The sequence below is a fragment of the Tigriopus californicus genome, chromosome 10, assembly GCF_007210705.1.
Source record: "Tigriopus californicus strain San Diego chromosome 10, Tcal_SD_v2.1, whole genome shotgun sequence".
NCBI classification, from domain to species: domain Eukaryota; kingdom Metazoa; phylum Arthropoda; class Copepoda; order Harpacticoida; family Harpacticidae; genus Tigriopus; species Tigriopus californicus.
The window spans coordinates 4375865-4395374 of NC_081449.1; the positions used below are offsets into that span (position 1 = coordinate 4375865).

Here is a 19510-nt window from a genome sequence, read left to right on the forward strand (position 1 = left end):
TCTTATGACAAGTGTCACGTGACAAATGTAGGGCAATCAAATTACTTGCCGCCATATCTTTTTGATGTTGGTACATTATGTGAAATGCAGGCGTCGGAAATTCGAGTCTATAAAAACATCCAATATTAATCTCAATGATAAAACTGACAAAAAAGTGCTTATATATTTAATTCTTTTTCAAACATGTGCACAATCAATTGATCGTTCAGTGAATCAACCAGATCTGATGACGACCGACACAGTTCCTTAAGAATGATTGGAGTTCATAATCAATTTGATCTAACGAATATGTTCGTCTGCCTTAGTTGTCAAAGTTTCTCAAGACAGAGATCTTCCCTGGAAACCCACTTGTTTAGACTTCCTCATGCAGTGTTTCACGAGCCAACCAACTTCAAACTGTCGTGTTGAGAGGCGTGAGAGTCAATTTGACGAGGCAGAAAAATCGTGCGACTCGGCGTAAAAAAGTGACCTCTTTTCTTCTTGACGAAGCCAGTTTAAGAAGAGATTCTGGGCCAGGGAAACACTACTTAATATATGGATCCTCGATTTCTGCTCCTTTGGAAAAAAATAAGCCACCCAATTGAGGAAGAAGTGAAGACTTTGAAGGGGAGGCTGAATAAGGAGATGAAGACTAGTAAGACATTAAAAACCTTTCTTTCCAACACTTTTTCCGCTAGGTAAAAAAGTCATAAGGGGAGATAATATGACCACTAATATTCGCCAATTTTAAGACTGTTCTGTCCTCTCAAAAGTTGTGTCATTTTGGTGGCCACTTACTCTTGAAAATAATAGCTCTAATAAGATCGCTCCGCTTCGTCTGACATACTTAAGAGTTTAAATAGGATGCACTCAGGTGTCTAATTCGTTTCCATCATGATGGTTCAAAGCAGGAAATCCTAGACCAACTTGGTCTCCTTCGACCAAACTTGATGTAAAATGGAAACGCAAACAAGTTCGTTCAGAGCCCTTCCTCCATTTGTCAGGTTACAAGAGGATAGATAATTAGCGAGCAAATTGGAAGTGCTTTGCATGAATAACTGTAAAGCTGAGTTTATTTTCATTGGACTTGGGCAATTTATTCCACTACGACCGGACTATCTTCAACCAAAGGACCTCAAGCTGTAGGATTTACATGGGTTGCGCTGACATGGAGCGCCCTCTGGCTTTGTACTTGGCCAAAACTTGTTCGTTCAAGTCAGCACGCCCCTCAGCTTGTTCCAATTCACTTTGAACCTTTCGGTACTTGGCAAGGTTGAGGGCGGCGATCTCTTCGGCTTCCTCAATTTGTTTCTTATAGGATTTCACCTAAAAAAATCGATTTCAACAGGTTAAGTGTATCAAACAAATAATTATTCCTGCGGGTTTCCTCTTTTACATGTTGTCGATGTCCTCCTCGAACATGGCACTAAAGTGTTGTTGGTAGCTGATAAAGATGAGGCTATTTAACATTGGGAAGTTACGAAATAATGCAACGAGTGGGAAAATAACAGGACTTCTTTGTCAATTCATGTTGTCCATGGGCAAAGTGCTCACCACGTGCTAAAATTCTAAGAATATGAGGGATATTGTTTCCCCCTTGTGCTTCAACTAATAACCATCATCCACTTCGTGAGAATTGCAAGGGATAAAGAACACATGAACAAGTGGGTGGGTGTTTTCTAGAGGAGGCTGCTGAAACTTGATATGGACGTCAATGGTGATCATGTGAAGTGACGAATCAATAAACTTGCGATTAAAGTGAGAGTGACGTCGTCAAAATGAGTCAATTCTCCGGCCGAAGGATGACTTTTCTTACCTTATTCTGAAGCTTATCCACCAGTTCCTGCATCCTTTCGTGGTTCTTATAATCTTCGTCTTGTTGGAACGCTAATTCCTTAGCTCGACGCTCAATCCGGCGTTGGTTCTTTTGATGCTCGACCATTCGCCGTTGCTCATCGTCAAGGTTGGTTTCCAATTCCTTGATTCGCTGATCCAAACGTTGGCAAATCTTCCTGCCTCCTTTCAAAGCCAATTGCTCGGCCTCATCTAATTTGGTTTGCATATCCTTGACTTGAGCATCCAAACCGCGACGATCGCGTTCCAAATATTGAGCTCGCTCTTGTTCAGCTCTTAATTCTTCTGCTAATCTAGCCGCATCGATCATGGCCTTTTTAGCCTTCTCCTCTGAAATGCGGGCTTCAGCCAGCATCTCCTCCAATTCGGTCTATAGGTTTGGGAACATTTGAAAGAAAAGAGGTTATTCCTAATGTCAGCAAAGAATCATAGCAGTTTAAAGAGGGTGCGTGACCGTCCTTTTGTAAAACAAGTTTGAAAAGTTGCGTCTAAACCAGCTGCACCTTTCCAAGGTTTGGTTTACAGGAAAGTTAACTTCAAAGGCTCAACCAACTCACGTGCAAGGTTTGCATCTCAGACTCCAGCTTCCTTTTGCTAGCATTCAGAGATTGGTTGTGAAGACTGCCCGTGGATAGTTGTTCCATAACGTCGGTAAGATCTTGCTCTGCAGATCGTCGGGATCGATCAGCTTGTTCCAATTGAGTTTTGGTCTCCTCCAATTGATTTTGGACAGCGTGAGCTCGTCTCTCAGAGACGATCAAGTCCTCACGGGCTTGATCACGGGTAGCTTGCTCGTGTTCGAGCTCACCCTGGGCCTCCTTGATTTGTTGTTGGTACTTCTTGATGGTTCGATGGGCTTCGGCATTGGCAGCGTTAGCGTGTTCCAAGGCAATGTCAAGCTCATTGATATCGGCTTCAAGTTTCTTCTTCATTCTTTGGCCTTCGGTCTTGGCTCGGGTTTCAGCCTCGAGGGACTGTTGCATGCCGTCCAAGGCCTTTTGGTGCGTCTTGCGGATGGCATCAAATTCGTCTTCCTTCTCCTTGATTCGTCGCTCAATCTCTTGTTTCACTTGAGATAGTTCTAATTGGGAGCGCAGTACTTTATTCTCTTCTTGTTCCAAGGCCGCCTCGGCTTCTTCCAAAGCGGCTTGCAGTTCCAACTTTTCATTCTCAAGGCGTTTTCGGATCTTGTCAATCTCGTGGATGTTCCTACCCCCTTCGCTGATCTGATCCATGATGTCCTTGATCTCGCCACTAAGGGCTCGATTTTCCTTTCGCACAGTTTCCAAGTGCTGCTGGTTCTCCTCATAGGCAGTCTTGACCTTGAACAGGTCCGTGGAGTAGGATCGACATTCCACTTGAATCCGGTCCAATTCCCCTTGAAGGGAATCGATCTTGGTCTTCCATTCGGCGACAATGCGGTCAAAGTTTCGGGCCTTCTTTTCCATTTGATGGCACCTCTGGCTGGCTTGATCCATATTGGCAGACATATCCTCGATTTGGCTTTGAAGGCTAGCCTTCTCCTTTTCAAGATTGACCGCCTTGGAGTTCAAGGTTTCTACCACTCCTTGGGCTTCAGCCAACCGCGATTGCAGCTTCATCTTGGCGGCCTCGAGCTCTTCAGCACGGGCAAGACCTTCTTTTTCGTATTTCTGGCGCCAATAATTGACATCTCCATTGGCCTTTGCCAATTGACGAGTGCTATCATTTTTGGCTTGGTGTTCCTCTTCCATTTGCTCCCTGATCAGATCCACTTCATGTTCGAGATTTCGGAATTTTCCAAGTAAGAACGATCGCTCCTTGCTCTCATCGTCGGCGATTCTTCGTTGCTCATCTAGTTGAGCCGCTAGATTTGCTCTGACCTTTTCGAGAGTATTGTTGTTGCCCTCCAGCTCTTCAAGTTGTCTGAGGAAGTCAGCATTTTCCATTACGATCTTTTTCTTGGTATTTTCAAAGTCGGACAAGGTTAGATTGGCTTCATCGCACTTTCTCGTTAGATCCATGAGCTGGGATTGCAAAGTTTTGTTGTGTTTTTCCACGGATGCCTTCTCATTGGCAACGGAATCTTGAGCAGATTTGACTTCATCGATCTGCAGTTTCTTGGCGTGCTTCTCTTTCTCAATCTTTTGCTTCATCTTATTCAGTTGGTCCACTTGCTCAGACATCTCAGCCACTGCATCCATGTGTTTTTTCTTCAACGAGGCCAACGTGGACTCGTGTTGAATAGTGGCTTCCTCGAGGTCACGCCTCAGCTTAGCTAGTTCGGCCTCGCGCTTCTTGTTGAGCTCCATCTGGGCCGAGGTAGCTCCTCCGGCCTCATCCAGCCTCTCCGCCAGATCATCCAATTCTCGAGCAAGATCGCTCTTTTGCCTCTCAGCTTTAGCACGGGCTTGTCTTTCGGCTTCCAGCTCATCTTCACATACTTCAATTCTGCTTTGCATTTCTTTGATGGCTTTTTGGAGCTTGGATACCTGGCTTTGATCTTCTTCCAAGCGATTGGATTGTTCCGTGATCTCTTTCTCTTTTTTCGAAATCGAGTTCTCAATCTCCTTTTTGGCTCGCTCAAGATCGGTGACTTGTTCTTGGGCCACCTTCAGATCGCCTTCGACCTTCCTCCTGGCTTTGTCGGTATCCAATCGTGCTTTCTTCTCACGCTCCAAGGAGTCTTCCATCTCATCCAGAGTCTGCTCGAGCTTGGCTTTGATCTTGTTCAAGTGCTCCAATTTCTCCTCGGACATGGTAAGATCCTCAGATTGCTTTCCTTGGCTTTCTTGGACGTGTTTTTTCTCCTTGTTTAGCTTGTTAATAACTTCATCTTGGGCAGCGATCTCATCGTTCATGCTTCTAATGGTGTGATCTTTGTTGGTCTTCTCTTGCTCAGCTCGTTGAAGTTTCAATTCCATGTCTTCAATGTCTTTTTTGAAGCTTCCCAAGTCGCCCTCGAATCGACGTTTCTTGTCATTGATAGCAGCTCGTTCTCGCTCCGCATTAGCCAGACGCTCTTGAGCAGTTTGGAGCGCGGATTCCAACTCGGACCTTTGAGTACTGACTTTGGCCAGATCTTGCTGATAGGAACCCAAGTCACCTTGGGACTGGGAAATATCGTCCAACATGGCGGTCTTTTCACCCTCTAAGGCCTTATTATGCTTTTCGAATTTGTCCTTCAATGCCATTTCCCTGTCAAACTCTGCGCAAGAGACAGCGGCTTCAGCCTCCAAGGCTGCAATCTCCTCCTCCACATTCCTTTGGCCAATGAACCGCTTGGTATGATTGATGAGGAAATACCATTGCCAGTCACGGAAGAACAGGAACTTGCGGAAGTTACGCTGAAGCACGTTTATGAGCTTCCTCTTGGTAACCTCGTTCTTGAATAACTTGCGTCCTACATAACCTCGAGCAATGCCTTGGATGTTAACAACGATGCCTTTGATTTTGTTGTCCCGAAGCTCCTCCAAGATACCCACTGTTCCTGCTCTGAAGAACACTTTGGTGTGACCCAAACGCCAACGGTCGTCCAAGTCTCTGTGTTCCTCCAAAATAGCTCTGGCACCGGCTTTGAAATCTGTTCCAGCTCCGTACATCTTTTTCGGGTTGAGGATGACGAAGCGATGCTTGAAATCGTGATAGAGGGTACGATTGGGGAAACCTCGACGACAAATCCTGATCCCTTCCAAAACGCCGTTGCAAGTCAGTTGATGGAGTACCAATCGGGGATCAACGACTCCCGCCTGCTTGTGGGTATTTGGTACGATACACCGGATGAAATGTGGATCGGTGGCATTGAGAGTGTTCAGAAGAGCGTCCAATTGTGCCTTGAAGGCAGATGAGACGGTCTTGAAGGTCTTATCCTTGCCCTTCTTTGGCCCTCCTTTACCCTTCTTGACGTCTTCATCGGGTTGTCCGGCATGATCTCGGAACAAGTAAACAACCAATTCGTTCGTGGACTTTTTCAGCTGGTCCACAACGGTGTCGTTCAAGGGGTCCTTGTTCTTATCCAACCAGTTGGTCAAGTTGTAATTGACCACCCCGGCATAATGAGCAATGGCGAAATGAGCATTCTTGTCCTTGCTACCGGGTTGTTTCTTCAGAAACACTGGAGATTTGCCCAAGAGGTTCTCTTTCAATTTGTCTTCAAAGGACTTATCCGTTGCCTTGGGGAACAAGGTCTCTTCCTCGAGAATGGCCAGGAGACCCATGGGCTTTTCCATCAATTGAATGGTGGCTTCCAGGTCCATCCCAAAGTCTACCATCTCCCATTCGATGCCTTCCCGGACGTATTCTTCCTGCTCGAGAACGAACATGTGATGGTTGAAGAATTGTTGAAGTTTCTCATTGCAGAAGTTGATACAGATTTGCTCAAAGGTATTGAACTCGAAGATCTCGAATCCGGCAATATCCAAAACGCCGATGAAGTTGACCTTCTTCATGGTCGGATCGATCAATGTCCGATTACAGAGATCCACCAACCAGGCGAACAACCGATTGTACATAGATCTAGCCAAGGCTGCAATGGCGTTCAAGCATTGATTGGCCGTTTGGGACTTGTACACCCATTCCGTGCCCACCTTGATCTTGGGTCGCATGAAGTTGCCATAGAACAATTGGTTGTTCTCAATACCGCAAAGAGTGCCCACTTTCTCGCCGGGCACCATATCATCTGGCTCACAACCTTCATCTCGACCTTTGGTCTTGAAAGTCATTTCTCCTAAGTGCATGATGGCAGCCGTGATCTTATAGGCATCAGTCTTTTCAGTCAAACTGAAGCCCAGGGTATCAAAGGCAGCATCGGTGAACTCGAGCTCCTCGTTGTCGTCAATGGAGTCGACCTTGAGCTTGCCCTGAGCAGGGAAGAAGTAGTCATTGATGTCGTCAGACAGGAGGCAAGTCTCCTTCAATCCGGGCACTGGACCTTCTTCGAAAAGTTGGTAGAAGATATGGTAACCACGCTCGTCCGGTTGTTGATAGGTGACCCGAGACTTTTCCAATAAGTAGAAGTCAATGAAGCCACCCGCCAACTTGCCCGAGGCATTGAAGTAGATCCGGATGAATTTACCCTGAGTGATACAGACCAAATTTTTCGCTCAACACCGCGCAAATGAACTCAGTCAAAAAGCGGGTCTAGAACTTACGAAACGGGAAGAGTTGTCATTCCTGATGGTCTTGGCATTACCATACGATTCCAAGATCGGGTTAGTTTGAACAATCCTGTCCTCCAAATTGGCTTTCTTCTCCTGTCCTTTCTTGTCATTGGCACCCAAAATGGCAAAGTAGGTGATGACCTTCTTGGTGTTTTCGGTCTTACCCGCACCAGACTCGCCCCTGAAATGATTTGAAAGCTCTAATCTAGTTCAGATACTATCAGCAACAAACTACATGGAGACTTACGTGATCAACATGGACTGATCCTTGGCATCTGAAAAAATCCTCCTTTGATTAATGATCACTATGGTAAGGAAAGGTGGCAATTTGTACCGTTCATCATTTGTTGATAAGCTCCATCAGAAATGGCAAAAAGATGAGGAGGGACCTCATTCCGTCGCTTTCCAATGTACAACTTCACCACGGTGTTCGTATAGATCGGATAACGAACGTAAGGGTTGATGACCACACAAAACAAGCCAGAATAGGTCTACAAATGTAAGGATTGGGAACATAAAACATAGTCGGTCTCAATCACTAGCGATAGTACAACGTACGTAGATCAATTTGGCCACATATCTGGCTTTAAGATTCCACAAGACGGAAGCATCATTCAAGTAAGTCAAGTTGGAAACGTCCTCGTACCGTTCCATCTTGGGCGGGTTGACTTGTTGAAGCTCATCCGCTTTCAAGGTCTTATTTTCCCAGCCAACCTTCACCGTAGCCTTGTCACCATTCACCTCTTGGATGAGACCTTCGTCGTATCCTCCATCCTCCTTGTTGAACACCCAGACTGATTTCTTGGGATCGTACGGCTTCAGCGAGTCCTCCTTTTTCATCTCGAACGAGACGAACAAATAAGGAGTTGGATCTATTTTGAATTATGTTCCCTCGGTAAGATTTCACAATTTAAAAACATAACTCTGAGTCTTGAACCCACCTGGATCCGGCTCCTTGGAACCTCCAGCCTTCACGTGACCTGGCATGTTTCCTCGAGTTCAGTCGACGGATCTGTAATCTATTATATGGGGAGTGTCCTTTCCTCTCAGCAAGAAATGTTACGTTTACCACTTACTGAGATTGATTGAATGTAGATCTAGAATCAGGTTGTCTAAATGATCCACAACGTGGAACAAGATATTCCTGACTGAGGACAGCCAAATCTAAGAGGGGCCTATTTAACCTGAAATTTCCTGGCACAAGTCACCTTCTGCCAACCTAAAGGCCACGTTCCCTCTGACTCACGAGCATAGTCCGAACACTGGAAGTTAAAATTAAAGATGCTGCATCAGCATTTTTCCCTAGGGGGCACGCGAAATGCGATCGGGTCACCGTGAAGACTTATTGGATGGCATGGGATCGAAAACAGATAAGTACGAACTGCGACCGACACGTTTTGTTTATTCTCACTTAATTCAATCATTACAAAAATGTGGTGGTATTCTTGTCACAGCCACAGCCACGGATAATTTGTGGCTAATCTTTTAAAACGGTCCACTGAACTTGGGAGTTCTTAAGGGTGATTTTTTCCACCTTCATATTCATATCTGAAGCCAAGCTTTTTGTCATTCGAATTTCAGCCGGAGTGAAATTTTTGGGCAATGGAAGACTGGTGTCGTTGGCATTAAGAAGAAAACCTAGAATTGTAAGAGTGTGCAGGATTGTTGTACGTGTTTATTTATATCATAGGTATGATTAGAGCCACTATAATGTGACTACTACTGTGGCTCTAGGTGTGATCATTAAGTCTAACCAAAGGAAATAGCATATTATGTTGTAAAACACAAAGAGTACATTATCATTATTTCCAGAAGTCTCCTCCATGAGATCCATAGCCCCCTTACGCTGCACGAAACATGTTTTCCGTTCTGCACTCCAAAGGGCGCTTTGTCATTCAGCCTCTACCAAATAAAGGGCGGATTAGGCCGATTCCTTGTTATTGAATTATAATGCGTTTGTGTTGTTTTTAACTAATTCTATCAAAATCTTATATAGAATTAGTGCCTCGGGTCACATTATGTCCGGAAAAGAAATTGCGTTCAAGGCAAGGCAAGAGCAGTTTATGTTGCAATCTACCGTGCCTCTTCCCGTTTTCTTTGGGCCGTGTGACGTTGCAAATAAGGGCCCTTATTGGAAACTCCTGCAAATATGACATTTTTTTTACTTGACATTACATTCTCACCCCAAAGTAGCTGAGTCAATTATTTTGCGATAAAGATATTAGGTAAATCATTCCAAAGCATTGGTAAGAAGCCCGTAAAAAACATTTGCATGCAAAACCATGTATGTCGGCTAACGATACAATGTCCCTGAGAGCTGTCAAATGCGTCAAAAGATGGCGTACCTTCCAATCGCATCTTCATCTCGTCACAGAAGTCTTCATCTACGTCTTCTTCGACCACTTTGGGGTCAGACGCCGGGGAGTTTTGAGCTGAAACGAACATTTTCGTGCACATGGCCTTCTCGGCGTCTTTTTCGCGTTTAATGAGTTCCGACAGTCCTCTCATTTCCTGGCCAATATCTGCATTTGCACTCGATGAGAGCAAATCCGCTCGTTTGAGGTACTTCATGGCATCTTCCAGATGGCCCAACATCCGCTTGGCTTTAGCCATTCGAAAGTTTGCTTTGACATTACGTGGATCGATTTCCAGAGCCTTTTGAAGCCCGATACAGGCCTTTTTGGGCCAACCCACTTTTAAGCTACAATGGGCTCGATTGAGCTGCAGATCCCGCAACAGATCTTGTTGACGCCTCTCCTCTTCCTCGTCTTTCATTTCTACATCCTCGAGCAATTTGATACCCCGTTCGTATCTGGAATGGCAATATGCTTGTTCAATTCCTGATCATCAAATGCTGAACCGTAAAGACCGGAAATTGGTCGGCCATGTCTTTGTATGTGTTATAACTTCAATACACTGTCATGAACACACCTCTCTGTACTGGCTTGCATTCAATCAATCAATCAATTCAGTTACCTTTTGATAGCGTTCTTCCATTCCTGAGCCCGCACCAGATTGTTACCCTCGGTATGTTCGATTTTCACTACTTTAATAATCTCATCAAAACTCTTGGCCTTGGCTCGCTCCTCCGGATCCAAACAGAGCAAGGCTTCAGCCTCAGCTTCTTGGACGAAATTGAGTAGCTCAATCTTGGCCAAAATCTCAGCCTTTTGCGGAACTCGCGGCGGACAGCCCATGTCGCCGAAGGCGTATTGAGGCTGAATCAAGAACTCAGACCGTTCTTTAGCCAACATGGACTTAACAGCCAGCTCGATCCCGGGAAACAATCGTCCATCATCGAGTTTGAACCGCTCGGGTCGACCTCGAAGAATGGTCGAGTCATATGGCTCATCCTGATCCTCTAAATACAACGAGTAATGAATAGTGACCGTGCCGTTTTTTGGTGGTCGCCCAGTGCTTTGCAAGCCATGAAACAAAATCTGAAATGAATCAAGATTTTATTCACTACATCTGCAATCATTAGGGGCCTCGATTACTAATGGGATAACTCACTGAAATTTGAGTAGACTTTCCTCTACTAAGAATGGAACCTCCAGCAATTCCAGACGAGAAACTTTTATATCTTATTTAGCTTTATATTTTATAACATCTGATCCACCAAAGAATAGGAATTTGTGGACGAAGCTAGCCCTTGAATGTAGTATTGATCAGTTGTAGTCACAGTGACTGCTTAATCCGCTGTATTGGAACACTCGATGACATCGAACTAAAAGCGTACATTCGAGGACAAAAGAAAGCATGAATCTACTTTCCAATGATATCTTTCCATCTATCTGCGTCATCAATACTTCTTCCAGAGCCACCAAAACTATGGCACTTCTAGAGAGCTTTTATAGCACAAAAGATCTCACTTAACTAATAATAGGTGAGATGCAGTCCAATCCATAATAAAATGGCAATAAAGAAGACTTATTCAAGAAAATAAAAAAAAATCCAACCGTCTAGTTGGGAGATATCAACCGCGCCATCTGACATTACCCGCTTTTTGATCCCTCCGTCTTCCGTGACCCGATCCATACAGGCACTCTTGGCCGCAAAATCCATGGTTTCGTCGGAGTCGTCCACGTCGGCCGAGCTTGGCTCATCATCCAAGTGCAATCGCTCCAATTTGGCCTCGAATTCCTTGTCCTGGGTCATGAAGTAATTCCGATCCTCGGGTTTGAGGTCTTCAAAGAGTCGCTCGTCCACTTCCGGCTCGAAAATCGTGCCCGTCCCATCATTGATTAAACTCCTTCAAATCGATCAATCAAGGCCAATCGTCCATTATAGGTATGTATTTGAATAAGATCGGGATGTGGGTACCTGATGTCTAGGCCGGAGTGAAGCCGGATTGGATTGTCTTCCAGGGCTTGGTTGGGATCGAGGGTATAATCCACGGGATCTTGGTCATAGCTCATGATGACGAGGAGATTCGATTCGATCGAGAGATTTGGGTGATGAAAAGGACGGGTGCAACTTTAGATTCACTCCGTTTGAACGCAACTTGTCGGAACATGACTTGAAAGCAAGACTACAGTAAAGGGTGGCCGTGACTTTTTCAAGTTTTGTCAGCCAAATTGTGAATAGGATTAGAAGAGTTTCGAATGCTAGGGTGAAGAATTTTTTGGCTAAAACAGACATTTGCTTAATTTGGGGGTCCAAGCTAACACCCAATATTGAGTGCTTTTGATTCCAAAGATTTCGAAACAATGTAATATCTTGAAATATCTTAGCTGTTAGCTCAACATTTTACAAAATTAATTTGATGTTGTCTTCTTCCGTGCCTTTCCTACTTTCAAACATGCTTATATCTTTGAAAAAAAAAAACAATATGCTGAGAAATGTGTTTTAGTCCTTTTGGAATATTTTTTTTATAATTATTTGGCCATAAAAAGTTTTTCATCCCGAGCCCTGGTAATGACAAACCAAAACACAATCATAATATGAGACAAAAACTTTCCAACAATTTCAAAACAACATTTGTAAATAATAGGAAGCTTGAAACTAACAAAAATCGGCCCAAAAATAACTTTTTAGGCCTTGAAGTATTTTTGATGCATGTAAAGAGGTGAAAATGTGTTAGTTCATTACAACTCAATGATAGATGAAGTCAATTCTTTCAAGGAGAAATGACTTGGAACTGTAACTTAATACCAGAATAAAGAGCTATCAAGGTCTGTTATATTCTAATCACTGATACCAATTTCCATTGATGTTTTACTCCTGCTCCCACCATCACACACGCCCTAGTTATTTTCTTCTGTATATATAGCTCCACCTTTCTACAATAAACAGCTAGTCAACAGCCACCATCCGGTAATCATACAAGGTCCAAAAGCAAAAAAGGGGTAAGAGCCCAAACTGGTCCCAGCCACTACAGACTGCCCAAAGGGCATATGACCTGCTTTTTCCGGCTTGTAGTAAAACGATAATGGAATCACTTAAACACTGAAATTCATTCCTAATTGAAGTTGGATTCAGCCAGCCCTTGAATGTTGGAATAACCAGCTATTTCATTCAGAAACATGGCTTAACTGAAAGCCTGCCAAAGAATCAATGACTTCATCATTAGTCATCATAAATGTCAGGATTCTTTTCTTGATCGTGTTTGTTGTCATTTTGAGCTTCTTTAAAAGATTGAAGGAATTAATTTCATTCATATCTGGCTAAATTAGACTTGGAGTAAAATATAAAGAACATAAGAAAGACTAAAATACTAGAGATTGGAAGAAGAGAAAGCTAATAAGCAGAGTATTTTTCCTTGCCTCATGACCAACTAACACAACACAAAACACCCAGATTGGTTGTTCTATGAAGATCAGGAGCAACAAATTGTGCAACTACTCTCAACAAAAGGGAAGTCTGACAAGATGAGACTGATTTGATATAATTCCTGAACACTTCTGATTGGGGGTTTAAGTCTGATCAGTTTGATCATGCTACACCAAAACTAATATGATCAAATGGCTAATGCTGTGATTGTAGAGTGTGAAAACAGAAACTTTTTTGAGAGTTCAAAATTTGGGCTATTTTTTCAACTTTTTTTCAATGGCCCAAATTTTGAACAAAGGAAAAATGAAAATGACCGAAAAAGCAGGACTGGCCAATTTAGTCACAAGAGACCATGAATATAGTACTTGTCAACTGAATGTGTTCATAAACAACTGATGTTATTCCATGGAGTAAAATCAAACGCAACATGACCAGGCAAACTGCACTGTGCATGCATTAAATTTTGACGTTAATTCCATTTTACATGCAAATAGCATTATGGCACTGAGTCAATTTGATAGTGAGTTCACCGATTAACACCAAACATGTTCATTTGTTGGGTTTTGTAACAAAGCTCACTCAAAATCACTGGATTATTAAAAATTCAATGGACTGTGATGTTCGTCTTAGTTATCCCTCCCTAAAATGCCCAAAATCAGAGTGCCGGACCACATTTTCCTTGAATTTCCTTCACTTGACATGCCCTATAGGTGTTGTGAGTCCACTGTCGCATTCTATCTTGAGTTTCAGATAGAGTTTGAAAAGTGCTCTCGAGTCACCCTACACAGTTTGTTTATGTTCAAGAAACAATAATCAAGCCTCAGGCCTACTTCGGAAGCTGAACCTGTTTGCGGGCAGAAGGGACCCCAGATTTCGTGCTGTCCAACTAGAGGGCCTCAAGTGGGCACGCCCATCCAGCATGTCTATCATGTTGAATCGCACGTGGAACTACCTCTCTCAAAGCCTGGCCTCTTCGCCCACTTTTGGCGGTGAGTCTTGGTCTTACGCATTCAATCAGGACGCAATCGTTCCCCTTGATACGCTTTGTGGGAGGCTTCATCTTCATCAAGCTTGATACCTGATCTTGAAATCTACCTGAAACGTGTGTGAGCTTTCGCTCACCCAGGCGAGTCCAACCCGATTTTATGGGAATGATGCCTCTCCCAGGCATTTGATCTTGCTTTTGCTAAAGCTTGACATCAAATTCTGATGTTGACTGAAGTCACGAATACCACAAATACTCTTCGTCATTTTAGGCTATCCCGGACCTCGTTGGACGTTGCCGGACAATGGCACCGACCAGGAGGATCGGACCCATCATCTGCCTCCAGTTTTGGCTCATTTCCTCCAGACCTTGTACCTCGTTCAGACGAAAAGCGAAGAGTCCTCCCTAGTGTTGGCCCATTTGAAGGAGATCCAAGCCAAACTCAAAGAAACGGATGTGAAACCCGCGGTTATGGCCGATGCCCTGGTTAGAGCCATGGCTTGTCACACTCTTGGTTATGACGTCAAATTCATACAGATTTACGCCTTACAGTTGGCCCAAAAAGGCTCCATTCTGGAGAAAAAAATGGGTAAGACACGGATATTCTACATTACAAACCATCGAATCAAAAGTTTTGTTGGCTTGGTTCAAAATTGCCACTCCTCCTATGCCTGATTTCAAATTGAACCAAAGATATTAGCACCCTTTTGAATCTAACGTGAAGCTAATGTAGCTAAACGTAGCAGAGAGGTGTTTAATCCGTTAAAGATGAATTCTCATTGAATTCACTCACCGCTGTTCAAGGTTATCTGGCCTGCACTTTGTTGCTCTCGGAAAATGATGAGCTCATCCTGCTGCTCATCAACACGATTCTCAAAGATTTGAAGTCCCAAAACGTGATCGAAGTGAATATCGCCCTGATCGCCGCCATCCACCTCACGCCCAAAGAGATGGCTCCCATGTTACTGCCTGTTCTCCAAGAGAAGACCACTCACACGAAGGATTTCATTCGAAAGAAAGCCCTCATCTGTTTGGAATCCATCATGCAAAAGGCTCCTGATTATATCCCATCTCTGGAAACTACAGTTTACAACTGTTTGAGCGACCCAGACCCTGGTGTGGTGGGCGTGGCGGTTCAGGTGATGAGATCCGTCACGTTGCATAATACGACATGTGACTCGGGCTTGATCCAACCCTTGATCGAGATTCTCAATCAGATCTTGGACCATAAGTTTCCCAAGGACTATGTCTACCATGGAGTGGAAGCTCCTTGGGTTCAAATGGATCTGATGATTTTACTTGCGGTTCTTTTAGAGCGATCGGATTGGTCGGATCATCATGCGGGTCTGATAAGTCGAAGTCTTTTGCGATCTTTGGAAGGAGTGAGTCCCAAAGAAACGATCGGTCAAGCCATTATCTACCAGTGCATCAAAACAATCGCCGTGATGAATCAAAAGACACGAGGAGAATCCAAGATATACCAGCAGCTGGTGGACAAATCCTTATTCTACATCAACAAATGCCTTCAAAGTAAGCACAACAACATGAAGTACATGGGGTTGGCTTCTCTCTATGAGTTCTTCCGATATCCACCCACGCCCAAGTTAACCGAGGTTGAGCAAGAAAACGTCTTGGCTTGTCTAAAACACCCGGATGATTCGATTCAAAGGAAAGCTCTCTCGTTTTTGTATGAATTGGCCAACGACGAGAATGTTACCGGGATATGTGCTACCCTCGTTGAATTCATAAGATCGTCAAAAGATCCATTTCAGACCGAGGAACTGATCATCAAATGTATGCAAGTGGCCAAAAAGCTTCATCAATCGAACTTGGGTTGGTACACAGGTTTACTCTTGAAGCTACTCCAAGCCTCCAAATCGAATCGAGAGGTGATTGTAGTGGAGATCCAAGAAAGCCTCGGAGCCCCACTAACCGATGAGGAGGACTCGGATAAAAGAAGTATCCGACATAAATCGGGCTTAAAACTGTCTAAAGTGTTGGAAAATTTGTGTAACAAAGAGAAGCCTCCGCCCATTGTTCAACGACTCTTCCTTTGGTCTTTGGTGCAGGATTTTCAGACTGACGTGACTGCCAATGTGTCCAAAGTGCTAGAGATTGGCCGACAAGCGTTAGCCTTGGACTTGGACTCACCCGAATCCGAAAAGATTGTGATATCGTCGCTCGATTCTGTGTTCTGCCTCATCCACCTAAATGAATGCTCTCATGAAGACATCGTAGCGTTCATCGAGTTATGTGCCCAACAATACAAGAATCCTCGGATCCAAGATTTGGCCTTGGAAATTCAGTTCTTTTGGTCGAATCTTGCCGACTTGCAAGGGATGGAAAAACCAGACGAAGAGTGTCCAGATTGGACTTTGAGTTCTGCCGATGAATTTGTGGTGAAATGTCTGACTGAAGATCAAGATTTGGAGGTGTACGATCCCAGACAAAAACTGATCTCCAAGTCCAATTCACCGCTTGAAAGTGAATCATTTAGGTTCACTCCTTATCACGTTCTTGAGGAATCGCCAAGCAAACGTTCCAATCCGTCGAAAGCGTCCAAGGATCATACAGATGATAGGTAAGATTTAAAAAAAAGAATTTCAGAAAGCTCAGGATCTAGTTATCCATACGATTTGCTCACCTAAACAGGATCCCAGTGAAACAAGTTTGGTCGATTTATGGACGGTTGGAGAATCCAGAAAATCCGCAAGCAACCAAAAGTCATGGGGTGAGTGTTGAAAGCGAGATTGGTAACAATTGCTCTTAACTTGTTGGGCATCATATTTCAGAAAGAGGATGCCAACACTTTCGGGAAAGTGGACAACTTGGTGGATTTGGAGTCTGTGGCATTGGAGGCGCTTGAAGACTTGTCTTGATATTTCAATTTGTTATACCCTCTTTTGTACAATGCAATAATGCCATCCACCTGTTAATTGTGTACCTGGAGTATACCACCATCAATAGGAGACGATAAATTCCTTTTGACGGAGTTTTAGCCCCTCGAAACTGGGATTCAAGATTTAATTTGATTGCTTATGAAAGCTATGCCAGCATCCTCCTTGCATGGCTGAAACTAAAACGGCTCGATGAATAGATTCTCAGGCTAATGAGATGAAAATGACGAAGATATTTTTTTACCTTGCAATAGAGGAGAGAATTGTTAATCTCTAGCATTACTGACGTGCTAATAATGCTATATTTCCGATCCAGTCCACAATCAATTCCGTGAGTGGTCGTCACCCTTACAAAAGGAACCGGAAAATTTTTGTCACAACATGGGCGCCCTCTGGTAAACAATTGTTAAACGCCTAATTCGTACCTCCGTGAATCAATCCGTCTTTGTAAAGGCTGGCCCAGGGGTACAGAATATTGGGCTGTACGTTAGGGCCAACCTTACTCCCATAGTTGTTCTTAAACTTCTGAATCCAGATCCATTTTAAAAGCTTTGAAACCAATCACATTTAGACAAAAAGTTGAATTGAAGGCAGCGAAAAAAATTATTCGAAAGTATAAGCTAGTAAACCGTGAGCTTCTTTTGTCTTGTCTGAGTTCACTTTGAACGACCCTTGGGACAAGAACCACTTGTGTAGGCCTTGGACCAGCGTTCTGGATTTCTTGAAGCCATCTTTGGTTAAAAAACACAATCACCAACTCCGCCCATCAAAATGCCCAGCTCAGTGGCTTTTGAGGCCAACCTCTCGTTTCCCACCTCTAATCAAGTCATTAAGGAGACCTTAACGAAATGTCCGGAACCAATTCCCAATTATGGAGACCCAAATTCGGATTTGTCTCAAACTTTTATTGGAGGGATCATGGAGCGCATTCTCCAGCCCACTCAAGACAAAAACGCCACCCACCTAAATTTGTCCCATTTGAATTTGAAAATCTTTCCCATTGTGGTTCAAAAGCTAAAATTACTTCAATATCTGGATCTCTCTCACAATCAGTTTGATGCCACCGAGTTCAAAGGAATCAATTCATGTTGGATTGGTGTCAAGAGTCTTCATCATTTGAGGACGGTGGTACTTGAGAACTGCCACTTAATAGAACTACCTGCAGCTTTCCTCCAATGCAAAAATCTTCGAGTGCTAAGACTTCATGGCAACCGGATTGATCGTCTAAATCATTCATTCACGGATTTAAGATGGCTGGAAGAGCTGGATCTCTCATCCAATCGTTTGACTGGTGTGCCAGAGGCAGTCAAGAACTTGGTCAACATGACCCATCTTAATCTGAGTGGAAATAAGCTGGAGTTCTTTCCCGAGGAGATTCTGCACATCTCAACTTTGGAATCAATGAATTTGAACCAGAACCGGATCCTGTTCCTGCCCAATGATCTGGACAAGTTGATCAATCTGAAGACTCTCAGAGTGGCTCATAATAAATTGGATGGCCTTCCCCGTTCGATTCCAAATCAACTGACTTGTCTGGATGTGTTTGACAATGGTTTATTTTTGGACTCTGTCAGTAAATTTTTGGAAGGTCTGGAGGAATTCGACGCCGACTTTAATTATTTCCAGATCTCTTGGAAGCACTATCCAAATCAAAAGAACAAACTAAGATCCGGTTTGAAAGAACTCGAAGCTATGCATCGCTTCAAATTCCCATCCACCAAGAAATATATGGGCGAGAAATATGACAGCATCGTTGGAGAAGTCCAAGATTCTCCATGCAGCTCTGACCATTGGGATACTTCAATTGAAACGACTTCCCAAAGTCTTCCCCCGTGTATGCCAATCCTTCATCATGCCCCATTCATCCAAAGATATTACAAAAGAGAATATGACCCTGAAGGCTCCGAGGCCTGTTTTGAAGACGCGGACTAGAAAGCGCCGAATCCGTGACAATTGTTTCCATGTTTCCAATGATTTTCATCGTTATGCCAAAGCTCAACACCGCGAATGAGAGATGCCTGTCAATGGTAATCCTTTATCGCTTCATTGGAAAATGTTCTGTGGACACGTTCTGGCGACTCGAAGCAAATTACACTTTAATCCTTTAAACTATTAGCATTTTGTTTTGCTATCGTCTCGTTTAGATTCGAGGTTGATCCGGATTCGAATGATGGGGGTGAAAAACATTAATTTTTGAAGGCCCTGTCAGATCAACCTGAAGAAAAAAAACGTGAGAAGTAAGACAGTTGGATGAGGGTGAGCTGAAAACAAGGAATTATGAGAAAGTGGAATAATATTTATGTTTTAAGTCTAAATGTTGAGGATTTAATTTCCGAATTATGCCCTGCTATTTTTTTGGCAAAGGCTAAATATTTTCTTGCTTCTCAGTGCTGCAACTTCAAAAGGCAAAAGATATGTTGTGAAAGAGAACCTTCTGAACAACTTACAAATTTTCAAATAATACTGAAACAATATCGATTGAATTTCTAATTAGGTCTTGTCCTTGTTTAAATGCTGCAGCCTTATGTTTTCTGGCTATTTAGATTAATCTGATCAAGTTATCTCTCATTTGCAAAAAAATCTCACGTCGGCTAGAAAGTGGAAGGAGAATATCACCTTGAGAGATGATAGTCAGTGAGAGAGAAAAGATCTGTTCGCTCAACAACCAACTTGAATGTGTTAAGGTTTTCAAATCGGACGAAAGAAAGTACAAGACAAAATGTCGAAATTCGAGTTACATGAAATTTTGTTGTAGATATCGTGAAATATTTTTTGACATAGCCAATATTTTGTCAAAGAAAAAACTCTGAAAGACACTTATTGGAACCGTCTAGAGCACGAACTATCATAAAAATGATCTGCAAGTTAGAATTGGTGTGATTTTC

General features: G+C 43.3%; 4 protein-coding genes across 4 annotated transcripts; 2 read left to right on the forward strand and 2 right to left on the reverse strand.

Annotated features, from left to right (window-relative positions):
- Positions 1-1034: 1034 nt before the first annotated feature.
- LOC131888515 (myosin heavy chain, muscle-like) lies at positions 1035-8166 on the reverse strand. The gene is made up of 9 exons (XM_059237388.1): positions 8048-8166; positions 7913-7983; positions 7530-7843; positions 7306-7462; positions 7219-7246; positions 6963-7152; positions 2391-6887; positions 1796-2203; positions 1035-1305 (listed from the first exon to the last, which is right to left on the reverse strand). Exons 2-9 carry the CDS (start codon positions 7956-7958, stop codon positions 1129-1131), a joined length of 5817 nt encoding a protein of 1938 aa, XP_059093371.1. The 5' UTR covers positions 7959-7983; positions 8048-8166; the 3' UTR covers positions 1035-1128.
- Positions 8167-8353: 187 nt separating this feature from the next.
- On the reverse strand, positions 8354-11501 carry LOC131888516 (inactive peptidyl-prolyl cis-trans isomerase FKBP6-like). Its single transcript, XM_059237390.1, has 5 exons — positions 11295-11501; positions 10971-11223; positions 9948-10411; positions 9317-9783; positions 8354-8609 (listed from the first exon to the last, which is right to left on the reverse strand). The coding sequence occupies exons 1-5, from the start codon at positions 11387-11389 to the stop codon at positions 8449-8451; spliced, it is 1440 nt and encodes a 479-aa protein (XP_059093373.1). The 5' UTR covers positions 11390-11501; the 3' UTR covers positions 8354-8448.
- Positions 11502-13544: 2043 nt separating this feature from the next.
- On the forward strand, positions 13545-16737 carry LOC131888517 (AP-4 complex subunit epsilon-1-like). The gene is made up of 5 exons (XM_059237391.1): positions 13545-13732; positions 14000-14317; positions 14533-16309; positions 16381-16459; positions 16521-16737. The coding sequence occupies exons 1-5, from the start codon at positions 13663-13665 to the stop codon at positions 16605-16607; spliced, it is 2331 nt and encodes a 776-aa protein (XP_059093374.1). The 5' UTR covers positions 13545-13662; the 3' UTR covers positions 16608-16737.
- A 270-nt stretch (positions 16738-17007) lies between these two features.
- On the forward strand, positions 17008-18734 carry LOC131888518 (leucine-rich repeat protein soc-2 homolog). The gene has a single exon (XM_059237392.1). It carries the CDS (start codon positions 17397-17399, stop codon positions 18555-18557), a length of 1161 nt encoding a protein of 386 aa, XP_059093375.1. The 5' UTR covers positions 17008-17396; the 3' UTR covers positions 18558-18734.
- The last annotated feature ends 776 nt before the right edge of the window (positions 18735-19510 follow it).

Excerpts from the sequence above, each read along its gene's own strand:
- LOC131888516 (XM_059237390.1), bottom strand. The coding sequence starts at position 11,389 with ATGAGCTATGACCAAGATCCCGTGGATTATACCCTCGATCCCAACCAA. Across the intron at positions 10,412-10,970 it reads ACGGAGGGATCAAAAAGCGG|ATTTTGTTTCATGGCTTGCA; the intron begins GTAATGTCAGAT and ends GATTCATTTCAG. Across the intron at positions 9,784-9,947 it reads TGGAAGAACGCTATCAAAAG|ATACGAACGGGGTATCAAAT; the intron begins GTAACTGAATTG and ends TTGCCATTCCAG.
- LOC131888518 (XM_059237392.1), top strand. The coding sequence starts at position 17,397 with ATGCCCAGCTCAGTGGCTTTTGAGGCCAACCTCTCGTTTCCCACCTCT.
- LOC131888515 (XM_059237388.1), bottom strand. The coding sequence starts at position 7,958 with ATGCCAGGTCACGTGAAGGCTGGAGGTTCCAAGGAGCCGGATCCAG. Across the intron at positions 7,247-7,305 it reads TTATCAACAAATGATGAACG|ATGCCAAGGATCAGTCCATG; the intron begins GTACAAATTGCC and ends GGATTTTTTCAG. Across the intron at positions 1,306-1,795 it reads TGGATAAGCTTCAGAATAAG|GTGAAATCCTATAAGAAACA; the intron begins GTAAGAAAAGTC and ends CGATTTTTTTAG.
- LOC131888517 (XM_059237391.1), top strand. The coding sequence starts at position 13,663 with ATGTCTATCATGTTGAATCGCACGTGGAACTACCTCTCTCAAAGCCTG. Across the intron at positions 14,318-14,532 it reads CATTCTGGAGAAAAAAATGG|GTTATCTGGCCTGCACTTTG; the intron begins GTAAGACACGGA and ends CCGCTGTTCAAG. Across the intron at positions 16,310-16,380 it reads AAGGATCATACAGATGATAG|GATCCCAGTGAAACAAGTTT; the intron begins GTAAGATTTAAA and ends TCACCTAAACAG.